Source organism: Spermophilus citellus, assembly GCF_964194105.1.
Source record: "Spermophilus citellus genome assembly, chromosome: 4".
Taxonomy (NCBI): domain Eukaryota; kingdom Metazoa; phylum Chordata; class Mammalia; order Rodentia; family Sciuridae; genus Spermophilus; species Spermophilus citellus.
In genome coordinates this window covers 42,789,543-42,808,326 of record NC_138185.1, presented here as the reverse complement: position 1 = coordinate 42,808,326, position 18,784 = coordinate 42,789,543, and the positions used below count along the sequence as shown (strand labels likewise).

Here is an 18,784-nt window from a genome sequence, read left to right as displayed (position 1 = left end):
TATTCATTGATTCAATTCCCTCTATTTTTGGTTTCAACGCATAAAAACAAATTTGCAAGAAGGGACCAAAGAATCCACCTGTTAGTACCCTTCATGGGGAAACTGAGGCTTGAAGAGGGCTGGTGGGGTGACAGAACTTGAACTTACATTTTCTTGCTCTGGTCCTAAAATCTTCCTGGACCCCATGTCTTGGAGAATCCTTCAGACTCCTGTAAGATGAGGTCCAGAGATGGTACCTTATTCAGATGAAGCTCATTCTCTGAGGCAAAGGGAAGTACAGCCTGGAAGGATGCTGCTTTCTTGAAAGCCATGCGGAGCCTTCTGGGTCTTAGATACTGTAGAGCATCACACTACATTGTTCCCAGACCTTACATGAGGGAAATACAAACTTCTATCTTGGAACAATGTCACTTTTTTTTTTTTTGGTGGTAAAATACAAGTAACATGCAATTTATCATCTTCACATTTTTAAGTGTACAGTTCAGTGATATTAAATATATTCATAATATTTTGCAGCTCAGACATCCAGGACAGCTCTATGGGCTGTCAGGCACCCTGAATCCCCAGATGACTATAACTGGGTGTGGACCAAGTGTCAACTGTGATCTGGCTGGGAAGGCATGGCGGCTCCCGTGAGTCCTCACTGGGGAGTGGCCATATTGATTTCCTCATCTTGATTTCACTTGGTTGTGAGTTAGATGCCCATTATGAAACAGTTTCTTCAGACTCTGTGATTAATTTTTAAATTTCTATTATGTAATTTCATGCCATTGCCCCCTTGAGAGGTTTTGATGTTTTTGATTGGGATAGCAGGATTTAAAAATCATGATAAAAAAGTCAAACTCATATATAGTCCTGGCTGTGTGCTTACACACATGCACACACCCCAAGTTCCATTTTACATTCCAGAGATGAGTTGATGCTTGCCAAAAGAGGGGGAAAGTCATGCAGAAAGGGGGACGAGTGTATGTTGCCCCATGCTAGTGTTAGGCATGTTCTTTACCTGATACTTTTTTGTGTTTGTTTTGTTATAACTTTATTTTATTTATTTATTTTTATGTGGTGCTGAGGATTGAACCCAGTGCCTCACACTTGCTAGGTGAGTGCTCTACCACTGAACCACAAGTATCAGCCCACCTGATACATGACTAATTTCAAAATCAAGTTTCTATAATGTCAAAGACTAATGAAACAAGAATAATAAAAACAAATACAACTACCAAAATCCAATGATGAATAGAGTCAATTCTCCAAATTGCTGAGTACCAAAAATAATCTATATAAAACCAGCAAGTTAATGAAAGTGTAAGTATTTGTTTTCACTTTGTGAAATCACTTATATGATTATATGAATTCTTATCATGAATTTTGTGTAATGAAATTTCTCATTTATATAATATCTAAACTGGTTTTTACAGCATGAAAATTACCTGTGAGATTATGTTATTATATTGATTATCAAACATTTTTAAGCTAAAGAAACTCTTTACTGTTTCAGGAAAAAGCAATGAGAATATTAGATTTTGTTAACAGTTTTATTCTCAAACCTAATTACCCCTTTAAAAAAAATGATTTCTGACTCTATTAGAGCAACACACAAAAGAAATGGTTTCATGCGACATCCTGATGTGATTTGTAAACCTTGTTGAAAGGTGTCTAACCTATCAGTTATAGCTGAGCTTCTCAGATGACCTTAAAATTGGGAATGTGTGCATAATGTACATATTCCCAGTTAGGACTTTTAGTTTTGAGAACACAGTGGTGTGGCTCTCCAACACATGCTATTTCTGTGAAACACTTAGCTTGAACCTAAGGCATGGGAGTGCAAGGGCAGAGAAAGATCTGCTTGTAGGCTTGGCTCAGTGTTAATGAGGATTGGTTTCAACTGAAATGACATAAACTCCAAAATGACATTTGAAGTGACATAGGTCTACTTCACACCCATTAGGATCACTACTATCACGAAGACAGAAAATAACGAGCATTTGCAAGGGTGGGGAGGCATTGGAACACTTGTGCTCTGTTGGTAGGAATATGCAGTGGTACAGCCATTATGGAAAACAGTATGGCAGTTTCTCAAAAACTGAAAACCAGAATCACCATGTGATGCAGCAATTCCACTTGTCAGTGTACACTCAAAAGAATTGACAGCAGGAAGAGAGATTTATACACTCATGTTCCTAGCAACATTATTCACAGTCATTAAAATGTGGAAGCAACCCATGTGTCCATTGACAGATGAATAGACAAGCAAATATAGTATGTACATAGATTGGAATATCATTCAGTTTTTAAAAGGCAGGAAATTTTGACACATGCTACAACATAGATAAGCCTTAAGTAAATCATATTAACTGAAATAAGCCAGTTGCAAAAAAGACATACACCATATGATTCCATTTACATGAAGTAGTTATAGTAGTCAAATTCATAGAGACAGAAAGTGAATGTTAGTTGGGAAGTTATTATTTAATGGGTACAGAGTTACAGTCTTGCAAGATGAAAAAAGTTATGAAAATAGTTATAAAAATGGTTGTGCTATATTATGAATGTATTTAATATCACTTAACTGTGCACTTAAAAGTGGTTAAGATGGTGAGTTTCATGTTATATATATTTTACCATCAAACATCAGTAACAACAAATATACAACATTGGTTTACTCAAGATGGAAGTTTGTTTTTCTCTTGGGTAAAGTGTGGGTGAGCAATTCAGAATGGCACTCTACAGTGTTTGAAACCCAGAAGGCTCTGTGTGCCTTCAAGAAGACAGCAGTTGGCTGGGTGCGATGGTGCATACCTGTAATGCCAGTGACTTGGGAGGCTGAGGCAGGAGAACTGCAGGTTGGAGCCAACCTTGGAAACTTAGCAAGACTCTTTCTCAAACTAAAATCTTAAAAGGGCTGGGGATGTAGTGCAGTGGTGGAGCACTTGCCTAGCATGTGCAAGGCCCTGGGTTCAACTCCCAGGACTTTAGAAAAAGAAGAAGCAGTAGAGGAAAAGAAAGAAGAAGAAGAGGAAGAAGAGGAAGAGGAGGAGGAGGAGGAAGAAGGGAGAAGTCACATCCCAGGCTGTAGGATAGACAAGTGGATGCTGGCAAAGAGGCAAAGAACATACCTACCCCATTGCTTATACCTGAAAGTTGCCACACAACCCTTCCACCCTGTTGGACAGGATTTAGTCACATGGCCCATACATGACTTCAAGGAAGGCTGGAAAATGTAGTTTCCTAGAGGAGATCTTTGCATGGAAGGAGTGAGGATGAGAATGAGGGTAAAGTGCTAGCAGCATCTACCTAAGAGATTGGACAACTTTCTCAGCCTCGGTTTCCTAATCTTTCACACAGAGTTAGCAATATTCACTCTTTTTCAGGTGTTATGTGCATTAAATGGCACAATCCAGAAAAATTGACACATGTCAATGAATAAAATAGTATACGAAATCCACGTGAGGTTGATGGTGTTTGTTGTAGTCTGTGTCAGGTGGCCTCTCTGTCTCGCTGCTGCTGCTGCTCTTGGGTGTGCCAAGATTTAAACCTTTTATCCTCAGAGTGACTGGGTGGGAGATGGTTGAGGGCAGTTTGGGCCTCTAGGCTGGAAGACTCCTGTTCCTTTTATCTTTTCCAGTTATCTCATGCAGTGTGCAAATGTTACCACTTTCTACATGTGCTGTAATGTGAACAGCTTTGGGAAGCAGTGGACAAGGAAATGCAGAATTAGCTACTTCTTTAAGATTAAAAGTAACTTCTTAGAGGAAAGGGTGTGGTATTATCTCAGATAGAACTTTATGCTGACTGTGTGATCTACACATGAAATGATAGGAATGGTCCAACTCTTGCTTGTGTGTCCCATTTTCAGGTATGAAAATGAGTGTGAATGTCAACTGGTGTTAAAAGAAATGCTTGAACGGCTTAACAAGGTGAGTTGAATGCAGCTTTGGGTTTAAATAGCTTAATTCCAGTATTGAATGAAATGTTGGAAGCAAATTGTTTCATGTACCTCCTTTTGGTGTTATTCTAGGATTTACCTGTTTCTTTTGCTGTCATTCTCTTCCATGACTTCTTAATATCAACTGGGTCTTTGTGAATGAACTCACTCATGCATGAACATGCACTATGCTACTTTAGGATACACAGTCTCATGAGAGAAACGTAGACAATGAAGCTTATCTGTATACTAGGTATATTAGTTTCTTTTCCATAAACCTTGTGAAATAGCTCAGGCTGAGTAATTTGTAAAGAAAAGAGATTTATTTACCTTACAACTTTGTAGGTTGAAAATCCACGTTGCATGGCACTAGATCTGGTGAGGGTCCCCCTGGCTCAGTTACCTCATGGTGGATGGCATCATGGTGGAAGTGTGTGTGAGGAGAGATCACACGGCAAGACAGGAAACCAGAGTCAGAGGAGGGGCCAGTAATGACCTTCCAGTATGCCCCACCTCTTGAAGATCCTACCATGTCAACATCATCACACTTGGAACCAACCTCCTAACATGTGAACTCCTGGGGGACACACTCAAGTAATGTCTACACCATAGCACTAGGCTTTTGACATGTGCCAGCAATACAATAACCAACTGTGTTTCACTGTTCAGATAAACTAACCCCAAATAGTAGATTTAGGAAGGAACTTGCAGTGGTTATTTGGACAAAATGACAACTCTGCTGTGTTAACTGAGTCTTAAGATTGCTATTTCACAGGAAAAAAACCCAGAAGAGAACAAAGAAATTTCCTTGAAACTCCTTCTCTTCTTGGAGCAGGAAAAGTCACCACGTCGGGGATACCATGGATTCTAGGTTTCTTTCTGGAAACCTTCCTGTAGAGATTGTATGGAGTTGTTCTTTGCAGGGACATTTTTCTTCTAATCCTTCATTATCAACCCGATTGATTGGATTTTCTGCTTAGCCAGGAAAACTCTACTACTAAATAGCAGAATAACCCTGGACAAAAAGGGTTGGACAAACCAGGATGACAAATAGCTTTATGCATTGTCCTTTTCTGATCATTTTAGAGCTCAAATATCAGAGTAGAAGGACCTAGGGAGACTTAATTGATGGGTTGCTTATTCAGAGCACATGGGCTGCCATTTCCCACTCCTTCTGTGCCTATAACCTCATCCTAATTGCTGATAGAACACCAAACTCCTCCCTGCTGTGCCCAGATAGGCCTTAGAATTCTTCTTCACATACAACTTCAGTCAGAGTTAAGTTCAAGAGTTAAGTTCAGAGTTAAGTTCATTTCCTAGTGTGTCCAACCTCTGTTGTCAAGGATTATTCTGCCAGTTGGTTGGAAAACCAGAACTATAATCTGGAGAAGCTTTGCCAATGTTACCTGCCTATGGTGCCCCTTCTCTGAGTAAGAGTATAGCTCATTGTCCAAACCAGGACACCTGTGTGAAAAAAGGTGCCATCAGTGTTACACAGGTCAATAGTTATCACCTGGGACCATCTCAGGCCAAATGGGATGACACAGGAGCATCCTTAATATAAACACAACAATGGCCGTAAGAACGTGCTCCAGGAAGCCTCTGAATACACAGGCTCCAAGGCTGGCTTGGGGTGATGGCCCCATTGCTAGTTGTAACTTAGAGTTGAGGGGTTTCATCTTAATAGAATCCAGCCTCGCCCAGCTATTCTGCTAATACCTGTAGCTCATCCCATTCTTGTTTTTGGTGGCAATCCCAGGCTCCCATCCTGTCCATAAGCCATTGCTTGCAAGGACCGAGAAACTTAACACCCTTCACTTTGGTGCCACTTCAGGCCCTCCTAAGCCTTTTCTCTAACACTACCATGTGCTGCTGTGTGAGAATTTGTCCTCACTGAAATTGGGCCTTTCTCTGGACTTTTAAAATGGTCATACATGATGCGCCATCTTGGCATGCCTTAAAGAGAAAGAACGGAGTCCTTCTTTTTACCATTGGTGGAAAGTGTAGATTTAAAAACCGTCTCTCATTTTCCTCTTATTACAAAAGCAGTACATATTCTCAGTAGAAAAAAAAAGTGAGGCAGTATAAATAGTGAAAAATAAGGAAAAGGGATGCCATCATTTCACCACCCAAGGAAAACAGCTGTAACGTGTTTATCTAGATTATGACTTAGAGTGTGAACATTTCAAGTATTAGCCCATGAGAATATTATGAGTAAAGATGCTATCAAGAATGCAAGTGAGTGCCAGCACAGGAGTTGATGTGATTATTCCTTGAGTTTAGGGTAAGACCTTCCTTCCCACAATTGATTCATGCCATCTAAAAGAGGAGTTAGCCTTTTATTTATTTATCTTTTTAATTTATTTATTTTTTTATTGGTTGTTCACAACATTACAAAGCACTTGACATATCATATTTCATACATTAGATTGAAGTGGGTAATGAACTCCCAATTTTTACCCCAAATGCAGATTGCAGAATCATGTCGGTTACACATCCACAATTTTACATGATGCCCTATTAGTAACTGTTGTATTCTGCTACCTTTCCTATCCCCTACTATCCCCCCTCCCCTTCCCTCACATCTTCTCTCTCTACCCCATCTACTGTAATTCATTTCTCTCCTTGTTTATTTTCCCATTCCCTCCACAACCTCTTATATGTAATTTTGTATAGCAATGAGGGTCTCCCTTCATTTCCATGCAATTTCCCTTTTCTCTCCCTTTCCCTCCCATCTCATGACTCTGTTTAATGTTAATCTTTTCTTCCTGCTCTTCCTCCCTGCTCTGTTGAGTTAGCCTTTTAATAGGCTCCTTACAGTACTGCTTAGTATCTGTGAACTGGAGGTAAATTGCCTCATTTCTCTGAGCCTCATCTTCCTCATCTGTGAAATGGGAACAAAAACAATCCCTACCATCATCAGAGTGGGAGTATGTCTACCTGTAGAGTGGGAATCAGAGGACATTGTCTTGCCTGTCACATGGTGATGAGCCATCTTCAGTTACGGTTATCACAGAGCACTTGATGGTGACAGACACCAGCTTAGTTTTCTCCAAAGTGTGGAATGCATAACCCTGGTGGATTAAGAGATGATTTTAGATGGGGCTTGGAGGAGTAATTTTTTTTATAGTTGTGAATTTTTTATGATTAATTTTTTCTTATAGAAAGTGAAATTAAGAAAGTTCCCCTTTCAAGTAAGTCCAAGCAAAAAATGAGTTCAACTGAAGAAAAATGCAGGAGGTGCTTACATAGAATAGAAATCATGAACACAGTATGCAATGACAGCACTGGGGAGGTTCTGGTGCTGGCTTGTGGGAGGCTTGGAACAGTCTTTCATTTTTGGTAGGTAGGTTTGACCCCTAGAAACGACACAGTCTAACCCCTTCTTTTTGTCCATGAAGAAATTCACCCTTGAGGTTAAATGACTTGAGGGCCCCAAGCTCACTCGTGGCAGGTGTAAATGGCATCTTTTTTATTCATGACTCATTCTGTACTTTCTAAGAATAGTCAGGGGAACTGTGTCACCCAGAAGATAGTCACAAAGGCAGGGTGCTGTAGGTTAAAGATGGCCCCTTAGCTCTTGATGTTGGTGCCCTGTTCATCTTTCCTGGGCCACCCCAGCTGCCACTGAGACATGCTGAGCACACTGATGGTTTCCTGCATCTCTCCGGCCATAGGAAGGTGGATGACCCGGCACAGTGCAGAAGTGCTGGCTGTATTAACCCTGGGGAGTGAAACTCATCCATTGAGGGACGGGAGTAGGTGGGTAAGTTTCCCCAGTTGCTCCGACAGGGAAAATCCAGTGGAGAGTTCCATATGGCTTCTTAAAGGATCCCCAGCAGGACTGAGCCCTGTTGTTCACAAATGTAACCTGATCATTAATACACCCTCGTAGGTTTCTTTGTTTCTTTCTCCTTGTCACTTACTCTTCTGCTCTTGTGCTTCCTGGAATCACCTTCCAAACAAATGACCTGTGTCCAAACCTTGCCTTGGGATCTGCTTTTGGAGAACTCAAGCTTAAATAGCCCCTAAAGGAGTTGGCCAGCTGGATGCTGGAATTTCTTGTTCTCTGTCCACTGAGATCATCAGATGAGAAGGAAGAGTAGAATTCACATTTTGTCAGCTGTCCAGATCAATGACTTTATTTCACAACTCTTTGGATGTTTACTTATAGCAAATCAACAAGGTTTTGACCCTCAGCTCAGATTCATGCCCAATTCCTATGGTTTCACTTGGAAAAGTGATTTATCTTTGGGTGTGGCTGGGGGAATCATTGACTTTGAATCCTATTTGGAAAATATTACAATGTATGTAAAATCACTGTTTGTGACTGTTCTCACAAATTTACCCTGTGTTCGCCATGCTGTCTAGGTAATCAAACCTCCAGAACAGAGCTCCTGAGGTTTTTTTTTTAACCTTTATTTTAATTTTTAATTATATGAGATGCTAAGAATTGAATCCAGTGCCTGACACATGCTAGGCAAGTGCTCTACCACTGAGCCACAACCCCAGCATTCCTAAGTTTTTAATAGACAGCTAAACTGAAGCAGGCCTCTCTTTGCTCCACATTTTGAAAGAAAATAGATTCCTCGGGCTGGGGTTGCGGCTCAGTGGTAGAGCACTTGCCTAGCATGTGTCAGGCACTGGGTTTGATTCTCAGCACCACATGAAAATAAATCAATAAGATAAAGGCCCATCAACATGTAAAAAATATACTTAAAAAAAAGAAAATAGATTCATCAACATACTACTTAAAATGTGTAGCCAAAGCTGGGCTCTAGAAATTGTTTTTTTAATGGTGTTTCTAGAATCCTGTGAATAGGTTGCCAAGGTTGCTTTTCAAGGATACGTCAAACTCTTATTTATTTCTTTGGTGTCTTTCTCAAAAAAATGTCTGTGAATATTCTATATCAGTGGTTCTGAAACTTCAGCGTGCATCAGCGTCACCTGGAGGAAATGTTAAAACCCAGATTCCTGGGTCCTGGCTCCAAAAATCCTGACCCAGTAGGACTGGGATCTACTGGAGTCTTTGCATTTCCAGCCAGTTCCCAAGTGGTGTGATCCAGAGATCACACTTGGAGAACCACTGTCCAGATCTAGAACATACACAATAACAGGGTTGGGTTGTTTTCTAAAATCACACTGTGGACCCAGAGTCTCAATTTAGAAAAATCTAGATGCTTCTGCTAGTGAAGCTTTTGAAAATTCAGCTGACAGTATCCAAACATAATAAAAACACAAGCGTGTACACATTTCTGAATTCTGGTGCAAACAAAGGAAAATACTTCCAAAACAAATTCTCCTCAATATATCAGCAACTGCACATTCCAGTGGCACCAACTCACCTTTGGGGGTTTTCAGGGAAGTTTAACAGATGATTATCTTTAAAGTAAGACAGTGTGCTTTCAGAAACTTTTGGTTATTCCCTATTTTAAGGACAAATATCAACTGGTCTTTTATTTTCACCATGAGCAGTTTTCAAGACTCAATTGACAGAACCTAGGAGTGGTTGTTTTCCCACGATCCTAAGAGGGAGTTGGGGAAGGGCGGCAGATACCCCACAGGATGGGATCTCTGCTCAGCACCCAGCTCATCAATAGACAGAGAAGCCCAAGATAGACTCCATTCTCATTATCTTCCATGAACTAATTGAATGATTCACTGATCAGTAGGGCTTCAGTCTCCCTTCTGTAAATATAGACTTTAGTTTTTGACCTGCTATATGAAGTCACTTGAAAGACATTTGAGGGAACAGGGCTGCTGGGCAAATGGGGATGCTTGTGGCCCATTATGCCCTGAAAGAAGAGGCTCTGTGATTCGGGGCATTGCTCAGTGGTAGAATGCATTCTTAGCATGTTCAAGGCCCAAGGTTCAACCCCCAGTAGCACCTCTTACAAAAAAGCATCCCTGCTTTGATCCTGTACATTGACTTTCGTGGGATACTTTGTTTAAAGGATGGCATCTGTGGCTTGTAAAACATTTGAGGACCAATTACCCTTAGGATCCCTTTTGTTTTCAAAATTTGGAATGATCTCTTTTTAAGTAATAACAAGAAGCATCCTATTTCCAATTCTTCTTTGGCTCCTCTAATCATGGATGAAATTTTGGTAAAAATCAAGATACATGAGAATTCTCTATCCTCAGTAGGCTTAAGAGAGGCAGAAGGAAGATGGAAAAAAACATTTAGAGAAGTTGGCTCCATGTACCATTCCTTCACCTCCACCCCAGATTTAGCCAGGCCTCTCTGGGGAGATGACCTCAGTTCCAGGATGTGAACCACTGCTCCTGAAGGGTATGGAGATACATCCCAGAACATTTATTCTGATTCAGCGCCCCCCCCCCAATTTATACAACCTCTTTTGAAGGCTCCATGAAGTCCCACCTCTGATGTCATAGGTACAAAGACAGCACATGCATGGGAAGCCCACTCAAGGCACATACAGCAATAGAGTCAGAATATTCCACATCCTTATTGTCACCATCAGACAATCAGAAATCTTCCTGTATCTGTGGCCTTTTATAAGAACAGTTAAGGAATCCAATACATTCCTTCCTTCCTTCCTTCTGTCCTTTCTCCCCAACCCCCGTCTTCTTTCTTGTTTTGTTTTGTTTTTTTTTTTTTAGTTATACATGACAGAATCCATTTTGATATAATTATACAAGCTTGGCATATATCTTATTCTAGTTAGTATCCCATTCTCTTTGGATGTTCATGATGGAGGGATTCACTGTAATACTTTCATATATGTGCATAGGAAAAATATGTCAGAATAATTCCACTTTCTTTCCTTTTCCTATCCTCCCTTTCGTTCCTCCATTCCTCATTGTCTAATCTACTGAGCTTTTATTATGCTCTGCTACCCAGTTATTGTGGATTAATTTCTACATATCAGAGAAAACTTTCAACCTTTAGCTTTCTGGGACTGGCTTATTTCACTTAGCATGATAGTCTCCAGATTCAACCATTTACTGGCAAAAGTCATAAAATCATTTTTCTTTATTGCTGAGTAATATTCCACTGTGTATATATACCACATTTTCTTTATCCATTCATCTGTTGATTCATCTGTTCCTAGCTTAGCTATTGTGAATTGAGATGCTGTAAACATTGATGTGGTTGCATCATCCACTATAGTATGCTGATTTTATGAAACTTAATCCCTATCAGTGTGAGGGCGAGGAGTGTCCCCAAATGCCTTGTCCAGTCCACTTATCTTGACTGTCTTAACTGTTCACTCAGGCATGGACAAGTGTCTCTTAAATGTTTTAGCCAAATCACATATCCACATTATTAATGAGACTCCACTGCTAATTTTCATCATGCTTATTAACAGATCATTAATAAGTCAGTAAAAATTCACTTACCAAAGCCTTGGGTGTGGGCAGATGTGCCTGGCAGAGGGAGTGAGGGAATCCCAATGAACCCAAGGAATGCTCCCCTGCAATATCTCCCTGAACACACTGTAGAATTTAAGCCAATTCCAGACATCACAGCACAATCTTGAGCATGAACAGTTTTCTTATACCTACTTGTTTTAATCCAAACAGCAATGAGACAGAAGTCTGAATTACCAGAAAATTTAGTGAGATAATTCAATCATCAGTCATAAATGTCATTTCCAACTTTAAAGGAACAAATGCTATTCTCAATAGTTATCATTCTAAAAATGTATTTTGTGTTAAAACTATATCTCAAGGTGAAATTTTAACAGTTTTTGAAAAGAAAACTACTAAAATACAGATTTAAGTATTAATGGGAAATGATTTTCTTATCTTAGTCTCGGAGACTCAAGTCACTAAAGGTAAGATAGAGAGCAGATATTGATGTTGCTTAAATTTGATGTTTTTTGGCATGTAAATATACCCTAATTCTTAGCTCCTTTTAGGTGAAAAATTTTCAACCCTGACACTATTGACTTTGGGGGGTGTGTGTGTGTGTACGTGTGTGTGTGTGTATGTGGTGGGATGTCACATGTATTATAGAATATTCAGTAGCCTTACAGGCTTCTACGCACTTGGTGCCAGTAGAAGTACCACCCTTCAAATGGTGACAATTAAAAATGTCTCCAGATATTTCAAATGCCCCTTTGGGTGCAGAATCATGTCTTCATGAACTATTGTCCTGGACCAGATCCAATGGCTAACTCAGGCTTTTCTATGATGCTAAATCTCAGACGCCTTCCCAGACAAGAATCTGTATTCATTTTAATAAGTCCTCATGTGATTAGCCACAAACCTGGCTCACCTTACTCCTATGCACTGATGCCATGCAACCCTGGATGTGTCACTTTTCTTCACTGCAGGAAGCTGACGAAGCCCTGTTACATAACCTACGCCTTCAGCTTGAAGCTCAGTTTCTGCAGGACGATGTCACTGCAGCCAAGGACAGATACAAAAAGGTAACCAGGATCCTTCTGAATCCTTTCCCTCCGAAACCCAGTTTGCATTTGTTCAGACAAGCCCAAGGCACTCATGGCTGGTCACTGAGATGCTGGAGTGGGCTTTCTTGGGTGTGCATTTTTTCCTCAGAGGATGGGTTGGTTACTGGGCAGCACTTCCTAAGCCAGATGTGTGTAGAGGTGTAGGTAGTAGTGGGTATGTTGAGGGCTGTGGTGTTGAGAACTAGTATCTATATTGTGTATTCTAGTTATAAAGTGATTTAGATAGATTGATCCTCTTTCTGCTCAGAAAATGCAGAAATGGAGAAAATACACACACACACACACACACACACACACAAGTCTATGTTATAGCTCTTTGCTTTGCCACTGAGTTGGTTAATTGAATACATTCATTCCTAGGGTGTCTTTATCTTTCCCCACCTCCACCTCCTGCTTCTCACAGGCCTGACTTTGGGGGAGTCTTGGTCTTGGTGGAAAATATCAAAATCCTGGGGCTGTATAACCATGGGTGAGTGTAGGCACCTCCCTAGAAGTAACCTCCCTAGGTTGCTTTTCATCTTCAAGATGAAAAGGCCAGCCTCCAGAGCAGGAGTATGGGTTAACTAGTGAGCAGACGTGTGGGTGCCTGACCCTGACCCTGGAGCTTACTTCTCCTGTGGGCTCTGACCTCCCTACTGCCAACATCTGCAGCTCAGCCTGAGGACCTTTTTCCAGGCATCTGAAGACTGCTTTGTCCCATAAGGAAGTTTGGGGGAACTTCTGTCCCCTGGAAGCAGCCTCAACTGATGGGAGGTGGTATATAAACACCCCAGCTCCCACTTACCCATTTGGGACAACTCCGAGGCTTCTGATCTGCTGATGATCCCCTGTAGCATTGAGCTCAGGTGCTTGCAGCTGTGACTGACTGATGATACCCCCCACTGGCTAACTTCCTTCCCTGTCTCTTCTCCATTCCGCTCCTATTGCGCATATCAATTATTACCACTCAGATCCTTTGCTCAGGGTCTGTTTCTAGGAAAACACAAACTGAGATGATGTGGTGTTGCAGGTACAGCCTGGAGGTTGGCAAGGACTCAGCAAGCCTGCTGTTCTCTTCCTCCCTCAGTGGGTGCAAGGGTGCAGTTCTTCTTCCCTCCAGTTTATATCCTTCCAGCTTCCCACCAGGCACCTCACCTGCTCCTTCCTCTTCACCTGCCTTCTTGCGTCTACTTTAGCTGAGCAAGGTGTGGTTTCAGTTGGAGTCTAGCCTCAGCCCTCCATGGGAGCTCTGGAGTATGAGTGTGGATTACAGCACAGGGTTGGTCCCACCTGGGGGCAAGAGGGTTTGTTCCGTGTTAGTCATTGGCCTGAATTGGGATGTGGTGGGGTGTTATCAGCCATCACTCATAGCTGGGGACGGGAGCACTGGCTGGTAGAGGGTATCAGGCTTCCCCGAGGACAGTGTTAGCTCTGTGTTATATAGAAGGACTTGCATTTCAAGTTTGCCTGAGACCACACACATTCAGCATGTCACTTAGCCCAGACATGATGGACCCAAACCACCCTGTCTTGGAAACACTGCCTTTGTGCTGGTGTCAGAAAGGGTCCTTTGGACCCTCCTGGTCTTGTTTGTACTCCTGCCTCTCTATCCAGGACTCTGGGAAGACACAGCCAAGGGCCAATGTAACTGATGGGAAATAGCAACACAAACCAAGCCTTGGCTTGTTCTCATTTGTCCTACTCTGTTCTTGTGAAGAACAGCAGAGATGTGGAGTGCCTGCTCCATGGTGGACACATGGAGGATGGCCCGTCAATAGCAGCAAACTCATCACTCTCTTTTCATCCCCATGGGTGGGGTTAGGCCACTCACCCATGGTTATATAGCCCCAGGATTTGAATGATATTTTTCAGTACACCAGGACCCCCCAAAGTCAGGCCTGTGAGAAGCAGGTAGAGGTGGGGAAAGATAAGGACACCATAGGAATAAATGTATTCAATTAACCAACTCAGAGGCAAAGCAAAGAGCTATAACATAGACTTTTTATTTTTTTGCATTTTCTCCATTTCTGCATTTTCTAAGCAGAAACAGAACAAATCTATCTAAATCACTTTGTAAATTAGAATATACAATATAGATACTAGTTCCCAACACCACAGCCCTCAACATATCCACTATTGCCTACACCTCTGTGTACATCTAGCTTAGTAAGTGCTGCCTAGGAACCAACCCATCCTCTGGTTGTGGGAGAATGTGTGAAAGTATTCATTTCTGGGCCCACCTAGGGCGAGAGGGAAAAACCTGGGCAGCTCAACTTATGAAAAGTAATGCTTTCCCTCTCCCAACAGAATCTTCTGGAAATTCAGACCTATATTAGCATCTTGCAGCAGATCATCCAGACTGCTCCCCAGGCCTCCACCGTCACCAGTGGGATGAGGGAGGTAAGAATTGGAATCATGACATCAAGGAGTCAAGGGGACTGGGGACCATACCTGGAGCCTTTCTTCACATTCCTTGTGGGACTAGTTGACTGTGGCAGAAATCCAGGGGCAAGTATTGGGTCAAACTGTGATGGGAGCCGCAGAGTTGACAACTCACTCCCACTCCTTCGATGTGTTCTCATATGAAGTCTATTCTGTTCTTTGTTCATGTTGTAAATGCGGATACTTAGATACACAACTACGTCCCTGACCATTGTCTTAAGTATCTTCTCTTGGGAGTTCTGTGTACCTTATACTTCTCTGTTAAAATATCTTCTCATTGGGCTGGTGGTGTGGCTCAAGCGGTAGCGTGCTCGCCTGGCATGCGTGGGGCACTGGGTTCGATCCTCAGCACCACATTAAAAAAAAAAAATAAAGATGTTTGTCCACCGAAAACTAAAAAATAAATATTAAAAAATTCTCTCTCTCTCTCTCTCAAAAAAATCTTCTCACATTTCTCACCTATTTTTTAAAAAAATATTTTTAGTTGTAGATGGACACAATACCTTTATTTTATTTATTTATTTTTACATGATACTAAGGATGGAACCCAGTGCCTCACTCTACCACTAAGCTACAACCCCAGCCCTTCTCACCTATTTTTAAATTGTTGTGTCTTAGTCCATTTATGCTGCTGTAATTTGTGCAGAGTAGAAATTCATTTCTCAAATTCTAGAGTTGAAGTCCAAGATCAAAGCAACAGCTTCTGATGAGGGCCATCTTGCTGCATCTTTACAAGTCTGAAGGCAGAAAGGACAAAAAGGGACATACTCATTCTTCATGGCAAAAGAGCAGAAGAGGGGGAAGCCACTCCCACAAGCTCTTTTATAAAAGTATTAATCCATTCAGGAGGACAGAGCCCCCATGGCCTCAGTGCCTCCCACTGGACTCCACTGTTGAATGGGGGAGTACGTTTTGTGAATTTGGGGGACACATTCGCAGCAGGTTGTTAGTTTTTATTCACCTTATCAATTTGGTTTTAAATTTCGAATAATTTATGAGACTCTTGGTTAATACTTTTTCAAGATTAAGCTCTGCTAATTATTATGTGAGTCCTTGGCATGACAGCTGTGGAAGAGAGAGATTATCAAAGCCAGTTTGTAAAAACTGGGATTTGGATGTGAAATGTAATTTTCATTATAAGGTTCCAATTTCCTTCTTAGCTCCCTAACTGCTCAATAGGATATTGACATTTTTTTCTTATATATTTTGTGGAATGTTGTGATACATATAAGCTGAATAAAAAAGAAATTAAAATTGAAATGTCAGCTGGAGGTGTAGCTCGGAGATAGTGCATGTTCAGCATACTTGAGCACAGGGTTTGATCTCCTGCAAAATAAACACGTAAATAAATAAAACCACCATGTCCCTTCTTCAGGCTGGTGCAGAGTTTGGTGGATTGGTGAACTGATTACAAAAAAAAATATTGTTTTTTTCAAGGATGACCTTGAAAAGGATAGTGATTTCTCGATCCTGGTGACACTTGGAATTTCCTAGAAATGTACTCAGGCCATGAGCCAGGGCAATGGGCCACCCAGGAAGTGGGGCCCTTCTCTCTGGAATAGCCAGAGTACAGACAAGCTGTAGATTCAGTGGGTTAGGGTTACTGGAGCTTTTTCATTTTGACTTAATGTTTTTATATCAAAGATAAAAGATTTGCCCAAATTTGCTTTAGAAGACACTTTAGAACCCTGCCAAGTATCATCTAAGAGGCATGGAAGTTAACTTTTTTTGGCCTTCATGGAGATATTCTCATCTAAATTGCCCATCAGTTACCATTTCAGATTCCTGTTCTCCTTAATTGATGTAGCTGAGGCTGCCCAAAGGCCCCAAATAGCTTTTTTCCTAAAGCCTTAATTTTCTTTGTCAGAGATTCTTTCCAGATACCTTACTTTTATTTTTCAAACTTATTTCTCCCCTCTAATTCAAGTTTTTTTTTTCACATGAGAGTTCACTTTTTAAATTGTTATCATCTGTTCCCTTCTAACAAAATCCTTTGGAGTTCTAAGAACAGAGGGACTGATCAGACTTGTTTTGATATCATTGGATCAGTATCACCTGGGAGCTTGAGAGAAATGCAGAATGTCCAGCCTGATCTCAGGGCCCACTAAGTCAGAATCTGCTTTTTAGCTAGATTCCCCAAGGATTTGTGTGCATGTGGAAGGTGGAGAAATGCAGATTTAGAAAGCATCCCATTATTTTAAAATTTATTTTTAAAAAATGTGTTCTTTTTAGATATACACAACAGTAGAATATGTTTAGACATATTATATCATACATGGAGTATAACTTATTCTAATTAAGATCCCATTCTTGTGGTTGTACATGAGGTGGAGTTTCACTGTGGTGCTTTCATATATGAACATAGGAGAGTTATGTCTGATTCATTCCACTGTCTTTCCTATTCCCATCCCCCTCCCTTCCTTTCATTCCCCTTTGTCTAATCCACTGAATTTTATTCTTCCCTCCTCCTCCTTGTTGTGTGTTAGCATCTGCATATCAGAGAGAACATTCGACCTTTGGTTTTTGAGGATTGACTTATTTCACTAAGCAGGACAGTCTCCAGATCCATTCATTTACTGGCAAAAGTCATAAAGTCATTCTTTTTTATGGCCGAGTAATTCCATTGTGTGTGTGTGTGTGTGTGTGTGTGTGTGTATTACATTTTCTTTATCCATTTATCTGTTGAAGGGCACCTAGGTTTTTTTCCACATGCGAGCACATTGTTCAGCTATTGTGAATTGAGCTGCTATAGTACTTTGATGTGGCTGCATCACTATAGTATGCTGATTTTAAGTCCTTTGGGTATATACGGAGGAGTGGGATAGCTGGGTCAAATGATGGTTCCATTCCAAGTTTTCTGAGGAATCTCTATACTGCTTTCCAGAATGGTTGCTCCAGTTAAGCATCCCATTCTTTATGAATCTTGGCTTAACAATTCTGCAAACCAGTTAGAAAGTCACTTTTTGAGAATTAAATGCCTTGTCTCTTATCCAGGTCTATGCACAGGTCTCCTGATACTCAGGTCTCTGTGTTTTACTTATGAAAAGTAAAGAAAGAAATAAAAAGGCACGAACAGTGGCTACCCGGGACCTGTCTGAGTCAGCTTGGGCTGCTTCTATAGGATTCCAAAGACGGACATTTATTTCTCATAGTTCTGGAGGCTGGAAGTCCAAGATCAAGGTGCTGGCAGGGTCTAACTGTTGAGAACTCTCTTCCTGGCTTATAGACAGCTACCTTCCTGCTGGCTGCTCACATGGTGGAGAGAGACAGCACATAGTGTCTCTTCCTCTTCTCACAAGGACACTAATTAAATCTTGGGGTCCCTCCTTCATGATCTCATCTGATCCTAATCACCTCCCAAAGGTCCTATTACCTTGAGGGTTAGGACTTCCACATATGAATTTGGGATGGGGATGGGTACACATTCAGTCCATAACACTCCTCCTGTCCCTTTTATCTTTGCATTTCTCCCATGTATGATTTCTGAATCTGGCCTTCTTTGTACAGGAGAAGCTCCTGACTGAACGGGAAGTGGCCGCCCTGCAGAGTCAGCTGGAGGAGGGCCAGGAGGCGCTCTCCCACCTGCAGGCACAGAAGACGGAGCTGCAGGCCCAGGTATGGCTCCACATTCTCATGTCTGCCACTCACTATTGGGAATTCACACCACATGTATGAATCAGTGTCTCTCACACATTTTATTGACATGTCACATGCATGCACAGGTAATCTGGCTCTGTGAATTGTCACAAACATAACTTGTGAGCCTGACAGAGTCTGAGCAGGTGAACAAATACCCTGCTTTGCTCTGAGCTGAGGGAGTACCCAGGAGAAAGCGCCCAACCTGGAAGGAGTCCTGGGCCAATAGAGACAGGATCTGTGGTGCCCTTTCAAGTCACATCCCCGGCCCGCCAGCTTCTTCATTATTGATTCTTTTGGCCCAGGTTAAACTTGTTAAGGATAGGTAGAAATAGACATATATTGGGATCTTTGTTTAACT

General features: G+C 41.4%; 1 protein-coding gene across 3 annotated transcripts in view; it reads left to right on the top strand.

Annotated features, from left to right (window-relative positions):
* The window catches only part of BFSP1 (beaded filament structural protein 1), a 72,472-nt gene that overhangs the window by 39,634 nt on the left and 14,054 nt on the right, over nucleotides 1-18,784 (top strand). For 2 of the 3 annotated variants that reach the window (XM_081289893.1, XM_081289892.1), the window contains exons 2-5: nucleotides 3,857-3,917; nucleotides 12,229-12,324; nucleotides 14,653-14,745; nucleotides 18,295-18,402. In XM_081289893.1, coding sequence (XP_081146019.1) covers nucleotides 3,897-3,917; nucleotides 12,229-12,324; nucleotides 14,653-14,745; nucleotides 18,295-18,402 — 318 coding nt within the window. In that variant the 5' untranslated portion in view covers nucleotides 3,857-3,896. Of the gene's footprint in view, nucleotides 1-1,089; nucleotides 1,100-3,856; nucleotides 3,918-12,228; nucleotides 12,325-14,652; nucleotides 14,746-18,294; nucleotides 18,403-18,784 lie in introns of those variants that run through there. The other variant, XM_081289894.1, reaches the window with a different exon arrangement.